The sequence below is a fragment of the Carex rostrata genome, chromosome 21, assembly GCF_964058835.1.
Source record: "Carex rostrata chromosome 21, lpCarRost1.2, whole genome shotgun sequence".
Taxonomy (NCBI): Eukaryota; Viridiplantae; Streptophyta; class Magnoliopsida; order Poales; family Cyperaceae; genus Carex; species Carex rostrata.
This window is the reverse complement of record NC_135938.1, coordinates 2,335,797-2,362,168: the sequence shown is the minus strand read 5'-3', so window position 1 is coordinate 2,362,168 and position 26,372 is coordinate 2,335,797. Positions and strand designations below refer to the sequence as shown.

The following is a 26,372-nucleotide window of genomic DNA, read 5'->3' as shown; positions in this document are numbered from 1 at the left end:
TGATACTTTATTTTCAGGAATTAAACTGTTATTCGTTTGTCATGTTGAATCTCATTGATTGCATCATTGAATTGTGTAAAGCATTTGCATAGCCCAATCAAATTAAACTCGAATTGATGTGACTTGAGTGATTTGCATGTTGGTATGGTTGTAGGTTGTGTCGATCTATTATGATCTGATTTGATTGAAAGTCACCACGATTTGATTTGATATGTATGTGAATGGATTTACGAAGTTAAGCACTTGGATCCAATGAATTTGCAAAGTCGGGCTGTATGCTGGCTTTGATTCCCAGGATCCTAAATAGCCTTAGGTGAACGACCCTCGATGTTCCCAGTACCGGTTGGGACGAGGGAGGGTGATTATGTTATGAGATGTGATTGGAAATCATGGGTGACATGTGTAACGTTTGTGGCATTCTCCTACGTGTTAATGCATTTGGAAGGTCAATTGAATATTACGACTATTGGAATGATTCCAAAGAGGATTTTCTTTATATGATTCGAACCAGACCTTAATAAACTGTTAAGCCAAGCGATTGCAGATGGGTGTCAGATAAAGGGTCCTGCGGTTGGCCATCTGTAGGTGTCAGTAACCCTACAGATGTGGGTTTGATAAAGGGTTCAGCTCGAAAGAACATCTGTAATTGCTACAAGCCCTAATGAATCGAGTTAAGCCATAATATATGTTGTGTTTGAAATTCATCTTGGAAATTCCGTTAACTGTGATTCATCTAATAAACTGTTGTCGAGTAGTGTCATTCTGTTGTTTATGATTATATATATCTGTTTGCATTATTATTGTTTGGGTTTCATTGTTGAATATAGAGTTTGATTGCAAGTCCAATTGTCACACCCCGTAGCCATCCTGTACAAAATGCGACAGGGTCCCTGCCGTAAACATACGGTTTCCCGTATGCCTACAAGGCAATTACGATTCATTTATCCCATACCCCAAATTTACCCATTTCAAACATTCAATTCCACACATCTACACAACCTAGAATATTTAAATGCACACAAATAAACATACATCACATCACATACCTGAACATACTATATATATGAAAGTAATATCACAACCATAAGTATATATATATATATACATAAGTATCATATCATAACAACAACATATCACAAAACACACAAAATATATAAAGGTTCTCACAATCCCATCACCATACTCGACAAGTATCATACATATAATACAAGTCACTGGTAAAGAGAGACAAATACCGAGGGCCTAGGACTGACGAGTCTCACCGCTCCCGGCTGCACCAGAACCTGAAAAAGAATAACCCAACGGGCATGAGAATAAATTCTCAATGCGATAATTTGCCACAACGGATCCCTGGACTTGGAATCAAGTTTTATTTTCAAAAAGAAATCACATTCAACACAGTGCATATATATATATACAGTATATAAAGCTAAATGCATATACCTGACAGCAGTTAATCAAATGAAATCACAACAGAGGAATTACTAAATCGAATCTCAAGTTAAAGAACATATAGGGCTTAATTCTTTTAATAACGTCTGGTAGCAACTACAGATGTACCATCCAACTGGACCCTTCGTTCCCGTCGACACCTGTAGGGTTCCAGACACCTACAGATGGACCCCCAATTACCACCCTAATGTTGACACCCATCTGTAGTGCTTGGCTTAACCGTTTCCTAAGTTTCTGGTTACAAGTCATATTCAGAAAATTCAATCAATTCCTTTAGAACGTAATTTCAATAGATCATTCAAATGCATATCACGCCGGATAATGCTTTAGACGTTCACACTAGTCACCATATTCATACAATCCACAAATCATCACATTTGCCCCTGCCTTAACCGGCTGAGGGCTTACGGCAGCCTAGGTAAACTAAAGCTTTAGAGTCCTACCAAAACCTGCGCGCCAGGTTTTGCAAATTCGTCACTCTTTGGTGACCCATACCATTCTTTCCTTTTTTTTCCAATTCCGGTGACTATCTATCTAAGATCAGATCATAATAGATCGACACAATTATAAACCATACCAGTATGCAAGTCATCCACATTTCAGAATTCAGTTTCAATCAGATTGGGCTATGCTATGCAATGCACAATTCACATAATGCAATCAATAAATATTCAACATGTCAAACGAAACAACAATTTAATTCTGAAAATAAAATATCAGACAAGTCCAGAAACCCCGCACCTGAATATGCTGCTCGTATACCAACCTTATGTCTCAGACGTCTCGTGCGATCCCGTACTCGGTTGCCTTATAGATTCTATTTAGAATATGTACAATTAGGGTATAATCAGCTATAATTACTATATAATTAACATTCGTATAATTACGGTTCGATGTTCTTTTGATTCGGCTTAAAATACACCATTTATAACACATCTACACTGTACTTGCGGCCCGTAGCCCAAGCCCTTGCGGCCCGCAGCAGTCACAGGTCAGATCAATAGAATTGGCTAAGTACAGGGTTGGTTGCGGCCCGTAAAGGTCCTGTTGCGGCCCGCAATGGTTTGACCTGCTTCAGGTCCAGTGACCATCTCGGGAATTACGCCTCTCTTGCGGCCCGCAACCCATTCTGTTACGGCCCGTAACACACACGGTTCAAAATCTGGTTATTTGGCTAAGTACCCTGACTTGCTTGCGGCCCGCAGGCCCCTTATTGCGGCCCGCAGGCCCCTTATTGCGGCCCGCAATTCTTTTGCATAATTCATTTTCTTTGGTTTTTAATCCGTTCGATCGAGGCCCGGTTTAGGTTCAGTTAATTCTCGCATTTTCCCGATCATGCATACTACTATACTTGGTAACTTATACCATGTTCATTACACTATTCATATAGATTCATAACAATTCAACCTTTTTATCTATTTACGTCACAATTTGGTCGATACAAGTTAATAATTCGATTAAACAATCAATCGGGTTTCAATCTAAATATATCAACAAATCCCAACATTTCAGAATCTCAAAACCCCCAATTAAGTTCTCAAAACCAAAACCCTATTTCCAAAACCCTAAATCTCAATTCACAAATTTAAACTCAATGAGTCAAGTAAATGGACTTGAATATATCTAATAACAAGTCAAAATTCGAATTCAAACTTTAAACGAAATAAATCCAAATCAAATCGAAACTAGGGTTTTGAATAGAAATTGAGAGATAGAGATTTATACCAAATTGATTGCTTAATTGCGTAGAGGGTTTCGTCTGGATCTCGAATCTACAAACCGTTCGATCGATAGCGCGAATTTCACTCTCTCCCTTTCTCTCTTCCTCTTTTGCGCCTCACTCTCGCCTCTCTTTCTTTCTCACGGTACCAATGGTACCAACCGGTACAAGGAGATGATTATGACATGGTTTTGGTACTTTTGCAATTTGGTCCTTCAATCTTTCATTTATTACATAAGGGTTTATCTTTTGCATATATAGCCTTGTATAAACTTTTAATGCATTCAAATCCTTTTAAATTCAATATATAACATATATATAACATTTATAATATATATATATATATATATATATATATATTTTAAATATATCAATTTATATATTTACATATGCATTTCATTCTTTCTAAATTCAATGTACATATATCTATATATGTCAAATTTATATTTACAATTTTATAATAACATATATATATACATATAAATTTATTGATTTAAATTCCTTTATATCTAAATTGAAAAGCATGTTTTGCAAATAGACTCTCATATATATATATTTCTTATAATCAAGTTTAGAACGTTACACCAATAGTCTGAACCGTGGCAAATTCGCACTGAGAATTTATTCTCACCCCCACCCTCCGGGTTATTTTTACAGGTACGGGTGCGATGGATTCCGGAGAGGCACGCAAATAGTGGGCCTTATAGTTTACCATCTCATGACCCTAGTTATGTTTTGTTGTATAGTTTAGGGTAGACCTCATGGTTGGTATTCGGAGGAGATACTTTTGTTGTATTATATGCTGACCAGACTGTGTACTCTGATTTGTGTATATATAAACTTGGTTTATATTATTTTGATTTTGAATTGCTGGGTATAATTTGGATAAGCCTTGTAAGTATACACGGCGTTGTATGCTTACGGCGGGAGACTGTCGCATCCCGTGGCCGCGGGGTGTGACACCAATAACTCAATTCAATCATCCAATTCAACCAAACAAAACGAAAACACATATTATGGAGAAGTCTAATTACCTGATGGCGATCAACTCAAAAAATCCAAATCAAACTGCAATGGTTGTTCAGAATTAATGCGCCGTAGTCGGAATTCGAATCGAACATATAATCAAATAAATATAAATATAAAAAAATTTCTCTTTATTTTTCTTTGATCTTTCTCATTTCTCTTTTCTTTTCATTTTTCAATCTTTATTTCATTTCCTCTCATGAATTTACAAAGAGATAGATATGATTTTATCTATAGACCGGTCAATAGCGGTAGAAAATTTTACCATGCATAAGCCACGTGGCAATAATGCCACCTCATTCTATTTTATTTTTAAAGTTTTCTCATTTTACATAATACACCTTCAACTTTTCTAATATTATAAATAAGTCCAAAATAATTAAAAATATATGTATGGGGTGTTACAGAAACCCTCTTCTTTGAGGTCATAGAAAGAATAAAATTATTCTTTTAATCATTTGCAGTGTTCTAAATAGCGCGCTATAGCGTTTTTGGAGACCAAACGCTATGCTATGGCATTAAAACACGTTATTTGCGCTACAGACGCTATAGCGGTAATAGCGGTCCGCTATAGCATATAGCGTGTAGCGCAAATAGCGCGCGTTATGCAACATTTGTTGTTTTTTTTTTCAATTTATATGAGTTTTAAAATAAATAAATGGTGAAGATATTGTTTAATTTTGATGAATATTACATTATATCAAATTCAGGTCCGCTATAATAATTTTTTCATTTTGCTCTTGGTTTTTTTTAACTGATGATAAATCAAATAAATAATTGCTAAATTATGGAAATTTTAGGACTAACAAGAATTTCTTCAAGGATCATCTGTTTATTTTACTAGAAGTATGATTTTTTTTTCAATTTCTAGGTTATTTTGAAATTTAAATAGAAAAAAAGATAAATTATGTTATGATGTTGAAGATATTTTAAATAGAAAAAAGATCGATAGTTTATGATATTAGTATTACTATAGATATTTTGAGTCGCAATTTGGACTTTGTATTGGTTCAATATGAATATTATAATTTTTTAATCAATTTGATATTATTTATTGTTCTATGAGACTAAATAATGTTGATATTTAGTACAAATATATAATATAATTTTTATAAAAATTAAAAAACGCTATTTGGAATAGCTTTCGCTATAGGTTTTTCTGGAGGCTCCCCGCTATGACGCGATAAACGCTATTTAGAACCTTGATCATTTGTAAAGAAACTGAATCTTGATTCTTTTAAACACTTATAAAGAAACTGAATTAATAATTCAATTTTTTTGATGTACCGCTTTATTAGTCACTCCACGTGCCCTACCATAAACGCCCACCCAATTTCCATTTTATTTTCCAGGTTGATTCATATATTTTTTGTATTTTTTAAATATTTTTAATAAATAAAAATTCTAATGAATATTAACAAAAGGACGAAGTAAGAACCAAACATGCGGTCCCATCATTGCAAGAATTTGAGGAGATCTGGTATAGATGCTTTTTTAAATATTTCAAAATATTTCAAAATGCTTTTTTCAAAATGTCTGCTTTTACTCAAAAAACAAAAAACAAAAAACAAAAAAGTGTCTGCTAGACTGCTATGCAAGCAAGGAAATGAAGAATTTTTTTAAAATATAACTAATTTTAATTATTTTAATAAAACAAACATTATTGAATTGATTTTTATAAAAAACAGCTCTATCAATTTTAGAGATCGGTGAAGAAAGAAATAAGTAGAAATGACCAATGCAGATTCATTAAAACAAAATTTAAATTCTTCTTCCACCGATCTCTAGAATTGGTGGAGCTATTTTTTATAAAAAAAAATAGCGCTTATCGCGTCATAGCAGAATGACAAAAAAAAACGGCGCTATGTCTATATAGCGCCGATAGCGCTATAGCTTTTATGGTCCGAAAACGCTATAGCGACGCTATTTAGAACTTTGTAAAAAACCAAATCAATGGTGTGTATTTTATTAAAAGAATTAAAATTGATTCTATTTTTTTTTAATCAGGAAATGAGATGCACCTCTCCCATTCTAATGTCTCTTTTGAGTTGCGAAAGAATTCAAAATTTTCCCTTATGTTATTCAATTGAAATATTTACTCCCTTTTAAATATATATATTTTAATACAAAAATATATATTATTTTGCGTTGATTTTCTTCACCCTCTAATTTCTTAAATAAAATAAAGAAAAATAAAAAATAGTCGATTCGACTTAAGCAATCTCACCGATGACCGAACACCTGCAAATGAGGTTAATTTTTAAAATTTAACACATAATATATATTAATTATATCTATAAAAAATGATGTGATTTAGTGCATAATTTATATTCATCAAATGTTTTAAGTTGTTCAACAAAATGATATTATTGACCTTTGATGTATATTGAAAGATTCTCAAATTACATTAAATTTGATTGATATACTATTTATTTGTTAAAACTCACTAATAATTAATCTTGAATTTTTGCAATCTTAATTATATAAATTGATCTAAAATATTTAATAAGGTTGTTGAATAAATCCATCAACAAATGTCAAAGGGATCCGTCCTAATGCAAAAATGTGGTTAAGGCACATATAAAATTTTGGAGTATATATATATAGAGTTGGTCTACGGTGTTTCGCGAAGTAAAACGAGTATTTTACTTCACACTCATATTTTGCGATTTTAAAGTTCAAAATATCGATCCGAACCGTTCAAGTTGAACTCCACATTAAATTGTGCTTGGAGACCAAATTTTATATTTTTTTGAAAGTTTTTACTATTTCTTTAGAAATTTTGAAAATCGTTGTTTTTTATGGTTCATAATTTTCTTAAAAACAGTTATTTTCAAAAAAAATTTAAAAATAATAATTTTTTTTTCCCAAAAAATGTAATTTAGTCTGCAAGCACAATTTAATATGAAAATCAACTTGAACGGTTCGGATTGACGTTTTGAACTTTGAAATTGAAGATATAGACATGAAGTAAAACACTCGCTTTACTTCGCGAAGTACTATAGCCCAACTCTACGTGCGCCCGTGTGTGTATTATCATTGTAGAATTTTTCTCATCGAGACCAAATACTAGTTCCACCATTGTGTTTGTGTACAAGTTTGCATATTATCCTTCTAATTAATTTCCTTGTTCTTAATGGATTAAAATGCAAAATAATCATTAATTAGTGGTCCAGGAAACTTTCCTCTTTTAGAGTAAAATAAAACAACAATATTTTGTGATGATAAAGTAAACAACAACTGTCTCTGGTCCCGGTTGCAATTTACAAATTAAACATTTTTGCAGAGGGTGAACAAAAAATTACGTTATCCATACGCAATGCCTTTAATTTTTGTGCCTCTATTTTTTTAAAATTTTAATAACTCAAAATTTAAAACTTAAAAGTTAAAATAAAATCATTGGATATGATCTACATCATTTTATCTATGCACGTGTCAAAAATTATGGCATTTCAATTTTGTTTTGATTGTCATCAGGAGCTTGTAAAAATGAGTATGGCTAATATAACATCAGTGTCATTTCAGTCTATATAACACAAACTCCAAAACCTATCAAATCGAGTTTAAATGGTGAATCCAAACCGTTCAAACCAATTTACTTTATGAGTGATGCGTTTACATGCAAACTTTTTATATTTTCGAGTTATTTTAGTATCAAATCAAGTGGCAAAAAAATTAAAAAATAAATGTATTAAAATTAACTTAAAAACTCACACATTTGACCGCTTGACTTGATATCAAATAAACTCAAAAACTTATAAATTTTACATGTAAACGTACAACTAATGAAGTAGATCGGTTTGAACGGTTTGGATTCACCATTTGAACTCGATTTGATAGGTTTTAGAGTTGGTGTTATATAGACTGGAATGACACTGATGTTATATTAGCCATACTCTGTAAAAATGTACTAATGTAGAATTTTCTAGACGTTGATTTTTCAACTTATTGATTCACATAAAAACAAAATGAAATGTGATAATTTTTTATGAGCACATAGGGAAACTAATATAGATCACATCTAATGGTTTGATTTTGACTTTGAAGTTTTAAATTTTGAGTTATTAAAGTTTTAAAAATGAAGGCATCGGGAAGACACAAAAAATGAAGGCATTTGAACCCTCCTCATTTACAAAATAGCAGATAAAAAGGGTCAAGGGTATTTCCTTAAATGAGGAGAGTTCAAATGCCTCTATTTTTTGTGCCTCTATCATACCTCCATTTTTAAGAACTTTAATAACTCAAAATTTAAAACTTAAAATTTAAACTAAAATTGTTGGATATGATCTATATCATTTTATCTATGCACGAGTAAAAAATTGTGATATTTTGACTTTATTTTAGTTGTCATCAAGAGCTTGTAAAAACATACTTATGTGGATAATTTCTAGATTTTGATTTTTTCAAATGATTGATTAACATGAAAAAAAAGAGTGAAATGTGATTTTTTTTTTTTATAAACATATAGAGGAGATAACATAGAGCACATCTAACGGTTTTATTTTAACGTTTATGATTTAAATTTTTATTTATTAATGTTTTTAAAAATAGAGGCATGATGAAGGCACAAAAAATGAAGGCATTAGAACTCTTCTCTTCCTTAATATAGTATATATGTTGGTGCTATGGAAATTGTCTCATAATGTTGCATTAACATTTCAAAGTTTTAAAATTAAAAAACAAATTCAAATTTTCGGCTTTATTCTCCATTAGGATTGATGCCTGCGCTAAGGAAACGAGTAAATTTTAATCGAATAATATTACAAAGTACAAAACTAAAAGCACTAATATTTCCAATTTAGACAGCTTGGTGAGTTCATTAAATTAGCTTACAATAGCATTCATTCATTTAGTTTGTGAGATTAGTGATATTAATAAAATATTTGATTCCTCTCAATTAGAGTTAGTTTAAATATTAAATTAGTATTAAATAAAACATTTGATTAGTATTAAATATAATATAATATTTGATTAGATTAATATTAAATAAAATATTATTTTAAATATTAAATATAATATAATATTAATTTAAAATATAGATTAATATTAAATAAAATATTATTTTAAATATTAAATATAATATAATATTAATTTAAAATATAGATTAATATTAAATAAATATAATATCAAACTAAATTAATATTAAATAAAATGTTAAATTAAAAATCAAATTATAGTTATTTAAATATTAAATATAATATAATATTAGTATTAAATAAATATAATATTAGCTTAGATTAGTATTAACTAAAATATTAATTAAAATATAATATTAATTTAAATATTAAATTAGTATAAAATAACTGTAATATCAAATTAGATTAATATTAGATAAAATGTTAGATTAAATAAAATATTATATTAAATATAATATAATATTAATTTAAATAGTAAATGTAATATAATATTACTTTTAATATTATATTATAATCAAATAAAATTAGATTAAATATAAAATAGTATTAGTTTAAATATTAAATATAATATAATGTTAATTTAAATATTAAATGTCTTCTAAGTTCTCCAGTGAATTTATAGAAGGTATTATTCTTCCTTCATCCTCAGTTCCTCACTGTATTGGTCTTTCTTCTCCTTGCACTGTAGACTTTCGTTCGTCATTGTTTTAGGGCCTGGTCAGCAACAGCTCAAAAATTAATGTTCACGTGGGAAAAAAAAACAAATTCATTCAGATTAAATTTTTTTTTTCTCACGTGAACAGTAAAATTCAGTTAAATTTTTTTGCAATTCCATTTCCATTCCTATTGCACTCCATCCGCCGAACATGCCCTTAAACTCTTTGAGGAAAAATTGACTACCTTTCGTTATTATTGATTACTACTGTTATTGACCCTTAACTATCTCTTGCTTTCTAATTGTGCTAATTGATTGCTAATTTGTTTTTTTATTAACCAATTCTTACTGGTACTGCTCCGTCTAGGTTAATTGACATTATAATGTTTATATTAGATTATTGGTATGAACCAGGAGGATAGGGATGAACCTAGAAGCATCTTGGATTCTTGGTTATATTGGATTATTGGTATTTTATAATATTTTATTTGTCCGTCTAGGTTATATTGGTAACTGTATTATAAGAGTAGAACTAGGGTGCTCTTAAGCTCACCAAAGTTTTGGTGAGCTTAACTCTAAAACTTATCAAATCAATTTCAAATGACGAATCCAAACCGTTGAAACCCGCCTACCTTACGTGTGATGCATCTACATGTGAAATTTTTAAACATTCGAATTAATTTAGTATAAAGTCAAGCGGTCAAAAAACGTTCAAAAATGAATGCACTAAAATTAATTTATTAACCTTCTAATTTTGACCGCTTGACTTTATATTAAATTAATTCGAATGTTTAAAAATTTCATATGTAGATGCATCACACGTAAGGTAGGCGGGTTTCAACGGTTCGGATTCTTCATTTGAAATTGATTTTATGAGATTTAGAGTTAAGCTCACCAAAACTTTGGTGAGCTTAAGAGCACCCTAGTTCTACTCGTATTATAATGTTTAGTTTAAATTTCTATTATACTGATAACTTGTAATTTGTTTATTATAAATGTTTTTCTTTGTATATTGAAATTTTATGGGTCCATTGTTTAATTTTTATTAAATAATTAATCCAAGTTTGAACGAGAGACTAATTTAAAGGGCAAAAGATCAAGAGAGAGCGCTTAAAAATAGCAAATTATGCGATACTAAGGGTCATTTTGGTCTTTTACAATCATTAACCATATTTTATGGGAAAAGTAACATAAGGGTTATTTTGGTCTTTTACAATCTAGCTTTATCCTAATAAGACATTTTTTAATTGTATTAATCTAACTTTCTTAATCCTGACATCTTACCAAACAACCGCTTCTTAGCCAAGATTAAAATTTTAATCCTGTCTCCCTTAAGGAGGGTTGCCGAACACCCCAAAAAATGTTACGAAATAAATGGGGATCAAATTTGGTACATGTATAGTAATTTTATCTTTAATATTATACTTTATAGTACAAATTTAAAAGAATTTTGCAATAAATGGGGTCAATTAACTCCCTACTTGGCTAAGGTAAATCAACATTTGGCAATGATAGTTTTTATTTTTATTTTTTTATTTCTACTTGATGAGAATTATTTCTTTTGTAATTTTTTTTAAGAAATAAAAATTATTATTGATTTTCTTGATTTCCAATAACCATTACAATCTATACCAAATGAAACACCTTAATCATATATTTCCTGAAATCCTTGAAGCGATTGTCATTCAAAATCAAACATAATAATAACACGTTATCATGAATAGTATTCTTTCATATTACATTATCTAGAAATTTCATAGAATGATCTATAGTGTGAACAAAACTCCCTTTTAAGACTAGTTTTTCTCTTTGACCCACTGTAAAAAAAAAGGAAAAAAGGAAAAAAGGAAAAAAAAAACAATACTTTAATTATATGCGAAATAAATGGGTATATATATCATATTTGTCATAAATAGATTTGATATTTATTTCATATAGGATGGATGTGTAACATACAAAATCATTAGCAATCTAATTCAGGATTAATGTTAGCGCTCCATTAATGTTAAAAATTATAAAAAAGAAAATTGACATTGTAATTATTTTGTTAGATCCCATGATGTTATTAAGTTCAACAAATTAGGTAGAAAGAATTATAATTACAATAAAATATTGAAAATACGGTCCTACTGTGCTTGGACGGTTGGACCTATTAAATTATGCTTTGACGTGACGTATGTAGCTACGAGCTAGTCATTGTAACTTGCAACCAAAATAAATCAAGTAGCTATGTTAGGTTCTAGAACTAAGTTTTCATAAATCATAAGAGCATTGTTTGGGAGTTTGAATATTATAATATCAATGTTATTTTAATCTATATAACACTAATTTTAAAATCTATCAAATTGATTTCAAACAGTGAATCCAAATCGTTCAAACCGATTTACTTTATTAGTTGTGCGTTTACATGTAAAATTTATAAATTTTTGAATTTATTTGATATTAAGTCAAAGCGGTCAAATGTGTGAGTTTTTAAATTAATTTTAATATATTTATTTTTTGATATTTCTACCATTTGATTTGATACTAAAATAACTCAAAAATATAAAAAAAATGCATGTAAACGCATCACACATAAAATAAATTGATTTGACCAGTTTAGATTAGTCGTTTGAAATCTATTCAATCAATTTTGGAGATAGATTCATATGACCCGATATCATACTAGTCAGACTCCTTAGTAATTGATAATATATAATTTTCCAGGGTTACTTAAGGAACATTTATTGGGCCTCCTGCCGAAAAGTTGCCCATTGCCCAATCCATGTCCACTGTTATCTTATTTCACTATCTGCCTGGTTGCACGTTATCATGCAGTAAGACACTGTCATGGGCCCCACAAATAGCGTATAGATATCTTTCATTGAGGTGGTCATATATCACCCGAAACACGGTTGAATATTATATTCAGTTACAGAAATACAGGGAAATGGGATAACACGCGGAAGCAAACACAGGAATAGAAAATTGGAAAAAAAGAGACGGAAAGAACAGCAGCAGAGCCCAAGACAAGCAAATCGATAAAAGAAAATTTGTTTTTTTTATTCCTCCTCCTCTCTTCTTCTTCTTCGTCGTAGTAATACCCTTCAAATTCAAAGTACAGTTTCTTCTTCTAGCTATAATAGGTAGCGGAGATGACGTCAGCGACGGTGAAGGTGGAGAAGGCGACGAGCGACCTCTTGCTCTCGCCTGATTGGGCTCTCAACATGGATATCTGCGATTCTGTCAATTCCGATTATGGGTACAGTTTGGTTGAATTTATCTAGTCCAGTTGTTGATTTTGATATAAAATTTGAATTGTTCAGTGATTATACCGCTCTATTTAGTACTTGGAAAGAAAATAGGATCAATGAATGAAGAAAATGCTTCAGAAACTTGAGTGCTTAGTTTGGTACAATTTTTTTAGGTTTTACATGCTAATCAAATTGAATTTTCTATCTTAAAATTAAGTTGTATTTTGTTGGGTTTTGGTGAACTTCTTGAACTTGTGTATTTTATTGGGTTTTCTATCATAAAGTTAAGTTGTTTGTCAGATTAGATGTATTTGTATTTTTTTTATTATCTGTTATATGAACTTTGTTTGCATGAGTGAGTTTTGAGTTAAAACATGTAGTGCTGAAACTTTGTGATTAATCAGGCAAGCCAAAGATGTGATCAAAGCAATAAAGAAACGACTTCACCACAAGAGTTCGACGGTTCAGTTTCTTACTTTGACGGTACGTACTTGAATTCAAATGATCACTAATTTGACCTGAGTCTGCAATAATTATGCTGTTAATCCTATTAAACACAACATTTATCTGATTAATAGCTGTTAGAGACATTAATGAAGAACTGTGGAGATTATGTGCACCAACAAGTGCAGGAGCGTGAAATTCTCACTGAAATGGTCAAAATCATCAAGAAAAAGTCTGATATTCCAGTCAGAGATAAAATATTGTTGCTTATAGACTCATGGCAAGAGGCCTTTGGTGGACCCACCGGGAAGTATCCTCAGTACTATTGGGCCTATTCTGAATTAAAGGTACTTATGTAAACTATTTTCCCTTCTAATGTAATTAGTTAGAAATTTTGTTGTACACCCACGAGAAGTACATCTGAACTTTACTTAAAAAAATTTGATGTACAGCCCAAAAGTATCAGTTGAGAATTATATCTTGCATCCACTCGTGAAACGTAGAAATAGCTGGCTAAAAGCCCCAAAAAGTATCAGTATCTTACCTCTTACCAGCTGTTTTTCTATCATCTCTTTAAAATGTGGCCAAACTACCCCTAGTCTTCCTTCATGAGCAGAGAAAAATGAAATGGGGAGGGGGTACTTTTGGTATGCTAAGTTGAACTAAATAGGTTGGGAGTGTTAATGATGTTATATAGATATTTAATCAGGATGTTATAATTCATTTTTGCACGGGCATGCATAATGTTCTTAGGACACACGAGAAGAATTACCTTAATTTTGCTTATGTTTATCCAATTATAAGATCAACTAATAGCTACCATCCTAATAAATGCAATATTAAATTTATAGGCTTATGGTGTGATATTCCCAGAGAGAACACATGATGATGCTCCAATAATAACTCCTCCTGCTACACATCCTACTGCAAATGATCCTCCTGTGACTCAACAGTTGCCTTCACAATTTCCAGTACCAAGCCCTCCTCAAACTCTGTATGCTGTACCTTCTAGTCAACAACCAGGTTATGGGTCCTTCCAGACGAGTTATGGATCACCTCGTACTGGTTATGGGATGCCACCATCGGGTGATGGGACCCTGTTAAGAGGTTATGGGCCACATCCATTTTATGGCATGCCGGTTAATGCTCCCAACCCGTCCTATGGAATGCCTGTCAATGCTTCTTTAAGACTGGATGAGGCAATGGCTTCAGAGATGGCCAATTTAAGGTATATTTCTCTTTGATACAATCTATTGAACTTTGTTTTTCCATTCTTTGATCTGAATTCACATTGCTATACTGTCATGTGTCCAGCCTATCAGATTTGGATAGTGTGCGTAGTGTAATGGAGCTGCTAAATGAGATGCTTAGAGCTGTTAATCCTACTGATCGGGAGGTATAAATGCATATTCCAGAATAAGTAGTTCTACAGTCTACACTAAATGCTAAGGGTGTATGAACTACATATATAATTCTCTTTTTGCTACATTTAGGCTGTGAAAGATGAGGTGATATCAGATCTTGTTAGCCAATGTCGCATGAATGAAAAGAAGCTCATGGCCTTCATAACTTCTACAAGGTACATGTTGCAATGGCTTTTATCTTTCATCCTTGTACCTCCCTTCCTTAAATTTAGACTTTAATTTTTTTTCTTCTGTTTTCATTTCAGTGATGAGAAGCTATTGGAAGAGAGTCTCCAGTTGAATGACAAGTTGCAAAGCTTGCTAGCAAAGCATGATGCCATAGCCTCAGGCTCTGCTCTGCCTTTGCCAACTGAAAAGGAGGACCCACTGCCAGCTCCTGTCCCGACAGCACCTGTAGCTGTTGTGTCTACTTCTCAAGTGACAAATCTTGTGGCCAGTGAAGAGGAGGAAGAGGAGGATGATGAGTTTGCTCAGCTTGCTCGCAGGTACGCTACCATACCAGTGTACCTTATGTCATATAGTCAGGACCAGCACCCTTAGGTTACTTTGATGGGGTTTTGTTGGTAGGATGCAGATGAGATCTCCATTTATATTTTGTGATGTTTAGTCATGCTTAAGGCTGAAATCAAGGGTTAGTTTGAAAAAAAAGAAAAGAAAAGAATACCATGTTTTGTGGTGTTTCAACTTTCAATACGTACCTTTTAGGTTGGTACTTGCCTATTCATCCTGGTTTCAAGTACCACAGCTGAAGGGTGTTTTTGTTGAATACTATGTTACATATAGTATCAGTTTCTGTTTTACTATCTTTTAAGGCAATTAAATTCCTTGTTCTTATTTTGTAACAGGAAGTCAAAAATGAAGTCAGTAAGCACAAAATCATCCATTATTTCTCAACCATCCCCAAGTACTGTCCCTGAACCATCCACCTCTGTGCATAGCAATTCTTTCTCTCTCCCTGACCCACCGGCCCCTGTGAAAACTACCAGCAAAGAGGATGATATCATAAACCTTCTTAGCCTTTCCATTGCTCCTCAATCCTCCTCCCCTCTCACCCCTACAACCTCTACCCTGAGCCCTCTTTCCACCTCAAATCAAAACCCCTCTCCTATAACTTCCCCGGGAAATAGTTATGCTGTGTCCTGGGCCCCACCTCAGCCTCAAGAGGCCTTGAATAAAACCTCTGCTCCAATTATGCCCCCCTGGGCTCCCCCTCAGGCACAGCCTCAGCCTCATACTCAAGAGAGTGCTGTGATGACCTACCCGCCTCCACCATGGGAAATTGATACTCCATCTGATGAGGGCTCCACCATTCCTGCACCAGCGGCTGCAGTACCGTACTCAGTTAACTCACCGTCACATGGTATGAGACCGATGCAACAGTTGGGTTCAGTTGAACTGAGACCAAATGTACCAGCAGGGGCCCAACCAAGACCATCTTATGTCTCTTCAAATACTTTCTTTGGGGACCTTGTGGATTTTCGAAATGCTGATGGGACTGTGAGAACAACTGGTGGTGTTTCTGCTTCAACTGGTTCGCCAAGTTATTCTATGAATAGTGGAAGGAAATAAATTTGAAGTCTCTTTTTAAGGTTTTGTTTTGTTCTTTCAGTTGTTTTTGTTTTTATCTGTGTAAATTTTATAATTTCTTTTGATTGTTGGTCTTGATTGAATTGATGGTTGGTATACCTGACCATTCTAAGACATGTCATGTGTAAATAATGATCAGGAGCATGGTTATGAATAAAATATTAAGGTTCTTCCTTTTTATGTGAGCCAATTTTTTTTTTCTTATATTCGTTGTCAACATAAAAACATAATCTTATATGCATGCTTGAGCAATTACTACCCATTGTAAAACAAATATAAACTTTTATTGCCTTAGTTCTGTGCCCTTTCTTTTAATTTCCGAGAATTTGGTATTGGAGACATCAATTTGCACTTTGAGCATTGTTTTGATAAATTAATAATACCATTAGTAGACATTAGACAACCATAAACAGTACATTTTACTACTATCCACACTCTAACTAGCAGATATCTCACTTACAGCTACTTTCTCAGTGTCAACATAATTCTGGTATTTGTAGAATTTTGCGCATATGATGTAAATACCGAAGTTGATTAGGGCAAGAATAGCAATCAACCAGTATACATTCTCCAATCGTGATCTGTTTAAATCATCTGGAAGCCATGTTGTCACATGCCGAACGATGCTGAGGAAAGCTGTGCTGAGGTAAAAACCAAATGCAATGATCACCGCCTCCATCCCAGTGGAGGTGTTCTTTAGTGCCTTGGGAAATTCTTGATAGTATAAAGCCACCTGACCAGGGAAGTGTAATGCCTCTGCGGCCCCTTGCAATGCCAGTGGCAGTACAAGCCAGAGTGCTGACATGGGCACTATCCAGCCAGGATGGACCTCAGCTTGATGCCTACTGATAACTGCGGCCCGCCTCCTCTCGACCAAGGCTGACACAATCATGCTAACCACATTGATGAGATGTCCAATGCCGATGCGCTGTAGCGGGGTTGGAGTGTGGTGAGTGAGCTTGTACCAAATTGGGAACAAAATGCGGTCAAGGAAGGCGAGGAATATGACAAAGGCAAGAAATGATGGGACGGTCATTGAGCCGGCTGGGATGGAGAAACTGCGCCCGATGGAGCGGTCCATCGTCAGTGCCTGTAGAACCGAAAGGTTTAGCTGACAGCCGATAGAGATGCTGAGATAGATGGCAGAGGCCCATACTGGTAAGACACGAACAACAGACTTGAAGTCCTCGACTTCTCGCACGGTGCACAGTTTCCATGGTTTGGCGATTGAGCCGTCTTGGTTGGTGTCACCTTCAGAAATCAGCGCAGCACGGTTGAATAAGCTGATGATTAAACAAAATAGCTAGTTAAAATAAGTTTATGTTCCTTCTTTCCATTTGTAATATATAGTGCACCCAAATTGAATTAGAGTTCCTCAAGGTCTGATAGACTGGTAAAGATATTGACAGAGCATACTTTGCTTCATGCAGCGCATGGAGAATAGAGCTGAAACAATGCTGCATGAAGTAAAAACTACTCTGTCAATATCTTTACCCCTGCTAAACCGCTACAATTGATATCAGGAAAATGATATTTTAACAAAAAGGAAATATATCAGAAAGAGGGATACGATATCAGGAAAAACGAAAGAATACCAGGCAACAACAAGCTATTTACGAAATTGTAAATTTTGGGCTGAATTTCCAGCCATCATTTTTATTTTAAAGTTATCAGCAAAATTTTATCACATTTTAATATTTAAGTAGGATGGTAACAATTGTCAACGTTTATAAACTGAGATTTATGAAAAAAAAAATAATCAAAGAAGAGAAAAATCATAAATTAAAACTGAGATTTTCTAACTTTTCTAAATCATCAAAGTTTTTATTTAGTATAAACTGGCATTATCGAGCAGAAAGAAAGTGAAGAATTTTTTTATTTTAGAAATTTAAAATTTCCATCTAAATATTTTAGAACAATATTAAATAAAATTCGAAATTTGGAAAGACTAGAATATGAAATCATGTCCTCAATAATTATGATCACTAATTTAGAGAAACTATTTATGGGGGTGGGGGTTGGGGACTTGGGGCGAGCTGTTGTTCTGTTTATATATGCGATTAATTATGGTGTTTGACTAATTTATTAGTATTATAGTATAATTCAGACCCTTCTAATCCGTGTTTATGGATCGTTTTCAATCATAATGGCGTACTATTTCTACTATTTTGTAATTTCAACATCATCAAACGAGGCCCACGATATATATATATATATATATATACGAGTACGTGATAATTAAGTTTTTCATTTTTCACTTACACTTGATAACTTTTTCATTTTGTAATTAGTTTTGTCCACATTTTATAGAATCAATAACATTTAATGCAAGTTTTATCATATAGAATCAACTAGAAAATTGGGACCGTTCAAATTTTTTACTTTAAGAATCTCAAAGCAACAATTAATATTGTCTCTCTCGTGCATTTTGAATAGACACCAACTTAAATGGATCCGTATCCTCCCAGGTACTTGACTCAAGACAATTGAAACAGACGACTCATATTTACTCTCAGTCGGTGCCTAGCTATTCGGAATAGCACGGAAGGCAGTATATTATTGGGCTTTGAGATTTGTGCCAAGTTAAAAAGAATGGTCCAGATCTAGTAATTGTAAAAAATTTTCCCTTGTCAAGTATTGGAGAGGATTTGAATTCAATTTAAAGGTAACTCCCTCTCTTACTCTGTGCATCCCCTTCCTTTTCCTTCTCTTCTATTTGAATTTTGTAAAGCACACTCTAATGGGCCTAACTTAATTTGATTAAGATAAGAGGCACAATTATCGTCTAGTATTAAATATGATGTCTCAACATTTGTCGTTGAACTTCTCATTAAAGAAACAGATGGAAATACCGTCAAAATTGATAGGAGTATTAATTTATTGCAATCAATTTCTGGGCCATAACAAATTAATGAATAATTAGTTTACGTCTGTTTCATATGTTGAAAAATGTTAATGTTCAAAACAAAAAATAAAATTGCGAATGTAAACTTCATTATTTAAATGCAGCTTCTATCAATAATTATTAAAAAACATTGTATTAATTTTTTTAAATGATTTAATGAAAGGCAATAAAATAACTTTTACAGTAATCCTAGTTTGATACATGTCATGATGAACAATTCATATAATTTTTTATTTTTTATTTTGAATATTATCTTTGAAAGCATTAAATAAATATATCATAACAATTAGATATGATATGGGTATAAAGTTGATAGGGCTTTACAACTCCCTTGAGACAGATAATGTTAGGTAGAACACCTTTTTCTTTCGCATAATTAATCATTTGGGCTTTCACATCGTTTGTGGGGGTTCCACTAATCAGTCAACCACCAGCAAATCATTATAATATTGTTGTGCTAGTTGATTGCTTGATTGAGGTGGAAATGAGATAAAAAGTTTAAGATAGCAGTATGGTATCACTCTTTTGATTCTACGGTCTCTGTGTTGTATGAAGTCAAAACTGATATGCTAAAAATCTTTACTCACAAGAACTAGTTTTTGATACAGTGATAAATGTACATGATCTCTTTGAAAGGTTATAAATTCAAAATTCAGATGAGAATTTTTTTTTTATTGTAATAACAAAAACATTAAATAGTTAAGTGATTTAATCTCCAACCTTTGCATTAAAAAAAAATTACTGTATGAAAATTTCTTTTCAAGAATCGAGAAAAGATCACAAATTGAATGAAAATTATAGAGCAAAACTAGGATGTGATATTGGAGAGCACACCTCCAAAAGACTATCAAATTGATTTTGAACTATGAATCTAAACCGTTGAAATTCAAGTATTTCGTTAGTGATGTATAAGCATGCAAAATTTTTGAAGTTTCGAATTCATTTAGTACATGATCAAGCGGTAAAAAAAATGATAAAAAATTAACTTATAAAATATTCATTGTTTTGACCGCTTGATTATGTGCTAAAAAAATTTAAAACTTGGAAAAATTTTATATGTACATACATCACTCACGAAGTACTTGGATTTCAACTGTTTGAATTCATAGTTTAAAGTTAATCCAAAATAATTTAAAGGTGTGCTCACCAACTCTTCTTAATGAGCATATCACATCCTAGTTTTACTCAAATTATAAATATCAAGGGAGACAATATCTTTTCCCCCTTGCCTCGCTTTATCTATCCTGATCATGAGCAATATAATGGCAGTCATAATCAGAAAGTACACCAATCCCATTCAACAAAAGATCTAACCAATGCCACATGCAAACTAAGCTTCCACTCGCAATATTAATGTCGTATTACGTGTTCATTTCATAAAATTCATACTCCAACTCGATATATGCCTATGAAATTGCCATTAAAAATGAGACAGAGTAAGTTGGCATTTTTCTTTTTGTTTTTTATGGTAGATTTGAGTTTTGAAAGATATGTTTAGGAAAAACAAAAAAAATTATTCGACAGATAAAACAGAGCTGTTTCATTAAATGGAGGCAAGGATTAGTTGCTAGACTTAGAGACCTCTTGGCAGATCAACTACATTTCAGAATTTAATTAATTTGGTTCATCTGTATTAGATATTTATATGTTTTCATATATGTTACATAAATTCCATAGCTTTCTTGGTAGAACTGTGATGTTGAAGGGAGGAATATGATATGTATTTGGGAATAAATTGGTTAAATCAAAAGAAGAGTGGAAGCAATGTGGAATTTTAGCAGAATTGAATAAATATTTATATGTTTCCGTTGATCATTATTTAAATAGATTACCATGAATAATAACACATAATTTGAGTCCTTGATGAAAATTAACAGTATCGTTTGGCATTGAACTTAAGGAGAAACACTGGTAAGTATAAAAGATTACGGTTTGATATAATAAATTAATGATAACACATACCTGAAGCTCTGGCTTGGAGATGCCATGTCATCATTTCCATGAAAATAACTAGGGGTCGCTTGTGACAACTTTACCTTCCATTTCCTTACAGTTGCCACGACCACACGAAACAGACCGGTGAACGGGCTTCCTTCGGGTGCCGGGCTGTGGTAATATTTTGTTCCAAGCAGTAAAACAACCAAACTTACTGCACTAGCGCCCAGGCAGAGACCAAAGCCCAAGACCCAGCTAATGCTATCTTGAATATAAACAATGGCGGTGGCACCGACAATGGCGGCAATGTACATAAAGATGAAGAACCAGTTGAAATATACCGCCTGGTCCTCGACCCGGTCGAACTGGCTCGCACCCATTGTGGCTTGGTTGAACCGGGTTCCTCCTGTTGCAATGGCTAACAGAGCTACTGCACTGTACAACACAGTGAGTTGGCCTTTTGATGCCGCCTGACATGTGTCTGTGCCGGGAACATCGCATGGTTTTGGTCGGAGCGATTTGAGTGCTGCGGTCATGGTGAAGAGCACAAGTGACTGTTGAATCAAATAAATTTAGCTGATTAATGTAATGAAATTAAAATAGAATATTAATTAATTACATTTTTTTCACTATCTAATATGTAATCCCATGGCTCCACCATTTCGTTCAAAAGAAATATTAAAATATCAAAACACTGACAAAAGAATATCAGAATTAAAATAACATATCATTCAAAACTTTTTTGAATCATAAAGAGATTACTTTTTATTATCATAATATGGCAAATGATTTTTAAGTAGGCTTAAGACCTAATCAGTCTTTTTGATGTCATTGTCTAGGATGATGTTAAAGGCTAACAACTCTGAGGAGTCGCTCGTGGGATGTCTCTTAAAAGAAATCAGAAATTGAACTTTGTTCAATAATTGGTACTAAATAGCTCATGACACTCCACACAAACTTTCTGAATCATCGTATTATCTTAATAAGAATTAGAGGCATGCATGCTAATAATCGATCGGCTCGTTATTTAGACTCGTCTACCAATCGAGATACATGATGATTTTGTTGTGTATCATACCCAAATACTAAAAAAAATTTCATAATCAAGACAACTATATATCATATAATTAAGAATTTTGAAGTTTTCTAGGACATATGACAAATTAAGCATGGTTACCGATTGCGGAAGAGAAAACCTTTTTCTAATTAACAGTTTATTATTGATAATCATATACCTACGTCTGTTTTTGTCCTGAACAATTAATAAAGTGAGTTCAAGTTCTTTTTGTCAAATAAAGCTGACCTACATTTGACTGTTAAAGAAACAACTTCCTTTTTCGGGAAAATTTCTGGTGTACCCATCAAAATTTTCAAAATAGCTAATTTCCCCATCAAAACATCTTAATATCCAATTTACCCATAGAAATTTAACATCATTTTTTCTATCCCCTTTTACTCATTAAATCTAGTATTTAGTTATTTTAAATATTAAATTGACAAATATAGCCCCTTCCTCTTAATTAGAGTCCCTTAAAAGTTGAGAGCACCATTAATCTTAATAAAATCAGAGATCACCGTTGTTCTTATTGAATAACCACCGACCTGATTTAATTATGATCCTGGTCCTTAAACGATAAGGATTAGAAGAAGAATTGAAAAACAACAACACCGGGTTAAGGGATCAGGATTGTACTAGTCAAGAGCTTCTTTTGTTGGAAAAGAAGCTATTGTCTCTCATCCTGCAGAGGTGGTGACAAATTTAAATTTTCTTCTAATCTCTTTCGTTTAAGGTATGATTTTTAGCTGTCAATCAATAAGAATAATGGTGATCTCAACTCTTTAGGGACATCTCCTCCATTTAAGAAGAAGGGGGTATATTTGTCACTTTAATATTTAAAATAACTAAATACTAGATTTAATGAGTAAAAGGGGATAGAAGAAAGGATGTTAAATTTTTATGGGTAAATTGGATATTTAGATGTTTTGATGGGGAAATTGGCTATTTTGAAAGTTTTGATGGATACACTAGAAATTTTCCCCTTTTTCTTAATTGGATGTAACACTTTAAGAAAGCAACTACTGATCCCCACCATGATGCAAATAATTGGGTGCGACTTAACACCGCATGTGATTCAATAGGATAATTTAACTTTTCTTGTTTATGTGCTTTAAAAGGATTATATCCTTTTCTAGTCCTACTTAGGCAGTGCGTTTTTGACTAATGATTCACCCTCCATATTCTAAAACAATGTATTTCTTTCATTTTAATAAATGTAGAATAATTAGAAATGGAAAAAAAAAAATCTTTTTCTAATTTCTTCTCAGTATTGATTATTTATATCACTTCTTCACTTGTATTGAGAAATTGTAGCTAAGAAAAATATACAAATATTTGCATTAAATTGTGAACTAAAGCACACACATACCAATAATTGGATTGCTGAAGAGGCGGCAATGACAGAATAACACCCGAAGAAAGCGTCCGCAACAATGGCTCCGGCAACAGGAGCCAAACTCAAAGACCCGCTTATGATGTTTACTATTTGCGCTGCATCGATGCTCCTGACATTGTATTCTTGTATCAAGTATACCAGGAAGTTGCTCATCGCTCCGCTCATTGCCAATCCTACTCCCAGAATACTTCCTTCAAAAGAAAAACAACAATTTGTACAGTAATATTGAACATTAATTAATTAGTTTCCAGAGCATACCGTAATAAAACATAAAAGACCAGGAAATTTCTTATACTGGTATTGGTACAGTACCAATTGGTTGTAATGAAGCCATATGTGCGACGACGATAACCTTTTAATTATTATACAAGGGGAAAAAAAGGGGAAGTGAGGGAGAACACCTGAGAGGAAAGGGAAAGTGATCCAGCCACCTTGCTTGTGAGATTTCTTCTCTGCTTTCTCTTCATCAAATTTTGATTTTTCTGATTCCATTTTTGTTGCCATGAGAGAGCTTCCTGTAAGTTAGGAGTTTGAACTTTTGAAGCACTTGTGCCTGCAGGAGAACACACACACACACACACACACATATATATATTCGCTTATTCTGGTTGGTGGCATTTATAGGCGCATGGGTTAGAAAGTATGTGTTTTTTTTTGTTGGAGGTTGAGGATTTGGTGTCCGCCAACAAATATGTTAAAATAAGAAATGTTATTTACAACACTCTGGCTAATTAATAATATACTTTGGTTTAGACTGTATGTTTAATTTATTAGTTTGGTTTAGAATGTTAATAATGTAGGATATGCTTGGTTACAATTTAAATTTAGTAAGATTTAATAAATTGCTTATTCTATATATCTTATTTCTGTATCTTATTCCTGTTTTGCATCTCGTTTGACAACTTAAGTTAGGGCTTAAATTAATCCGACTAAAGAAGTATAAGTCAGGACTTAAATTGATCCGACTAAAGGAGTAAGATGTTTGGAAAATGAATATTTGTCAATGATACATACAGAGTAAGTTAATTCATTTAAATAGGTGATTTAATTTGCTTTGTCCTACCTCCATTGTTATTCCTCATTTGAAAGCTCAAATATAGTGTCAAATATTTACTTCACTTCTTTTTTTTTTGCTTCAAACACGCCCTTAGGCAATTTCCATTCATACAAGAATCCAAAGTTACAGAGAACAAAGAGATTACATTTTGAACATAGGATAAGTGAAACCCAAATATGTTAACCTCTCCCTTCTACCTATACCCGCCAAATAATCTGCCAACTCATTGTGGCATCTAGATATGTATACACATTTGTAATTCGTGTGTGCTCGCAACATTTCCCAAATTGTCAGAATCTCCTTTGCCGCTCTCCAATCAGCTTCTACAGGTGGATTTGTTTGAGATACCACTTCTGCTAGGGTGCTACAATCAGTGCAAAAAGAACACTCCTCATAACCATTCCCCACAACAAACCGTATCGCCTCGAGGAGGGCTTTAGCTTCGGCCTGCAAAGAAGATGCTGAGGTGCAGTGATTGACTCCATACGCCACTAGTGAGTCCCCTGTCTGTAAAACAAAACCCAAACCCGTTTCCCAATTGTTGACCCATGAAGCATCAGTAAAGCAACATAGTGTGTTCTGCGGTACCCCTCCTGTACCAGTACCGGTACCACTACCTCCATACCCTTTAACAGTTTGAACCAGTGATGTTTCCTGTTTGATTTGTGCATGAAATTGCAAAAATTGGGCAAGAGATGGCTGTTCTCCCTGATACACTCTAGAGTTCCTGCACCGCCAAATTGCCCAAATTATATTCGCAAAGTTTGACCACTGGTCTGCCGTCGCCCACTCCAGAACCTCAGAAACAATATCAGGTATAGCATGTGGTAGTTGTTCTGTTCTTAGAGGCAGCGGAGATGAAGCCCAGCATGCTCTCGCAAACGGGCATTTGAAAGCCATGTGTGCCCCATCCTCATCCTCTTGCGAGCAGATCACACATATTGGCGATAGGGTGTGAAGTCTACTCGCAATTGTCTTGGCCAGTGGTAGTGCATTTCTGACCAACTTCCAGATAAACAATCTGAGTCGGGGCTGTATACTGCCAAACTTCCAAATTTTTCTCCAAACTCGTTGATTGCGCACTGTTGGCTGCCTCCAGGAGTCATTAAGTTCATGGTACATGTGCTTGACTGAGAATGTACCATTTGCAGATGGATGGAAGACCATTATGTCATTGCCATTATTATTGCTAGGCGGTTGTATGTTTGACAGTATATGAATTGAGTTCTGATACCCAAATCTCTGCACTAGTTGGTCAACATCCCATCCCCCTTGCTCCAAGTCACCTAGATCTCTGATAACTAGTCTCCTATTCTCCACAGTGCCCCCCTCAAAATCCATAGCCCCTGGAAACCATGGCTGCCCGTAAACCCGACAGTCTCCCCCATCACCAATTTTCCAGGATAACAGAGGCATTAGCTTTGATCTTAGTGCCATCAGGTTTCTCCAAAAAGCCGTGCAATTGTAAGTCTCTAATGGCTCCTCTCTTTCACCCACAATGGCTCCTCTCTTTGCTTTGCTTTGACTATTTTCACCCACAATGGCTCCTCTCTTTCAGTCATCTT

General features: G+C 33.4%; 3 protein-coding genes across 3 annotated transcripts; 1 reads left to right on the top strand and 2 right to left on the bottom strand.

The window, feature by feature from the left end:
- The first annotated feature begins 12,867 nt into the window (after positions 1–12,867).
- On the top strand, positions 12,868–16,631 carry LOC144573604 (TOM1-like protein 6). The gene is made up of 8 exons (XM_078323386.1): positions 12,868–13,010; positions 13,407–13,485; positions 13,581–13,793; positions 14,298–14,674; positions 14,761–14,842; positions 14,940–15,025; positions 15,116–15,355; positions 15,716–16,631. The coding sequence occupies exons 1-8, from the start codon at positions 12,904–12,906 to the stop codon at positions 16,437–16,439; spliced, it is 1,908 nt and encodes a 635-aa protein (XP_078179512.1). The 5' UTR covers positions 12,868–12,903; the 3' UTR covers positions 16,440–16,631.
- Positions 16,632–16,820: 189 nt separating this feature from the next.
- Positions 16,821–24,316, bottom strand: LOC144573605 (protein NRT1/ PTR FAMILY 2.7-like). The gene is made up of 4 exons (XM_078323387.1): positions 24,152–24,316; positions 23,724–23,941; positions 21,325–21,851; positions 16,821–17,740 (listed from the first exon to the last, which is right to left on the bottom strand). The coding sequence occupies exons 1-4, from the start codon at positions 24,252–24,254 to the stop codon at positions 16,894–16,896; spliced, it is 1,695 nt and encodes a 564-aa protein (XP_078179513.1). The 5' UTR covers positions 24,255–24,316; the 3' UTR covers positions 16,821–16,893.
- A 632-nt stretch (positions 24,317–24,948) lies between these two features.
- LOC144573643 (uncharacterized) lies at positions 24,949–26,244 on the bottom strand. The gene has a single exon (XM_078323418.1). The coding sequence runs from the start codon at positions 26,242–26,244 to the stop codon at positions 24,949–24,951; it is 1,296 nt and encodes a 431-aa protein (XP_078179544.1).
- Positions 26,245–26,372: the final 128 nt, after the last annotated feature.

Excerpts from the sequence above, each read along its gene's own strand:
- LOC144573643 (XM_078323418.1), bottom strand. The coding sequence starts at position 26,244 with ATGGCACTAAGATCAAAGCTAATGCCTCTGTTATCCTGGAAAATTGGT.
- LOC144573605 (XM_078323387.1), bottom strand. The coding sequence starts at position 24,254 with ATGGCAACAAAAATGGAATCAGAAAAATCAAAATTTGATGAAGAGAAA. Across the intron at positions 21,852-23,723 it reads CTTCAGCAATCCAATTATTG|TCACTTGTGCTCTTCACCAT; the intron begins GTATGTGTGTGC and ends TTGATTCAACAG. Across the intron at positions 17,741-21,324 it reads TCTCCAAGCCAGAGCTTCAG|CTTATTCAACCGTGCTGCGC; the intron begins GTATGTGTTATC and ends TTTAATCATCAG.
- LOC144573604 (XM_078323386.1), top strand. The coding sequence starts at position 12,904 with ATGACGTCAGCGACGGTGAAGGTGGAGAAGGCGACGAGCGACCTCTTG. Across the intron at positions 13,011-13,406 it reads TCTGTCAATTCCGATTATGG|GCAAGCCAAAGATGTGATCA; the intron begins GTACAGTTTGGT and ends GTGATTAATCAG. Across the intron at positions 13,794-14,297 it reads GGGCCTATTCTGAATTAAAG|GCTTATGGTGTGATATTCCC; the intron begins GTACTTATGTAA and ends TTAAATTTATAG.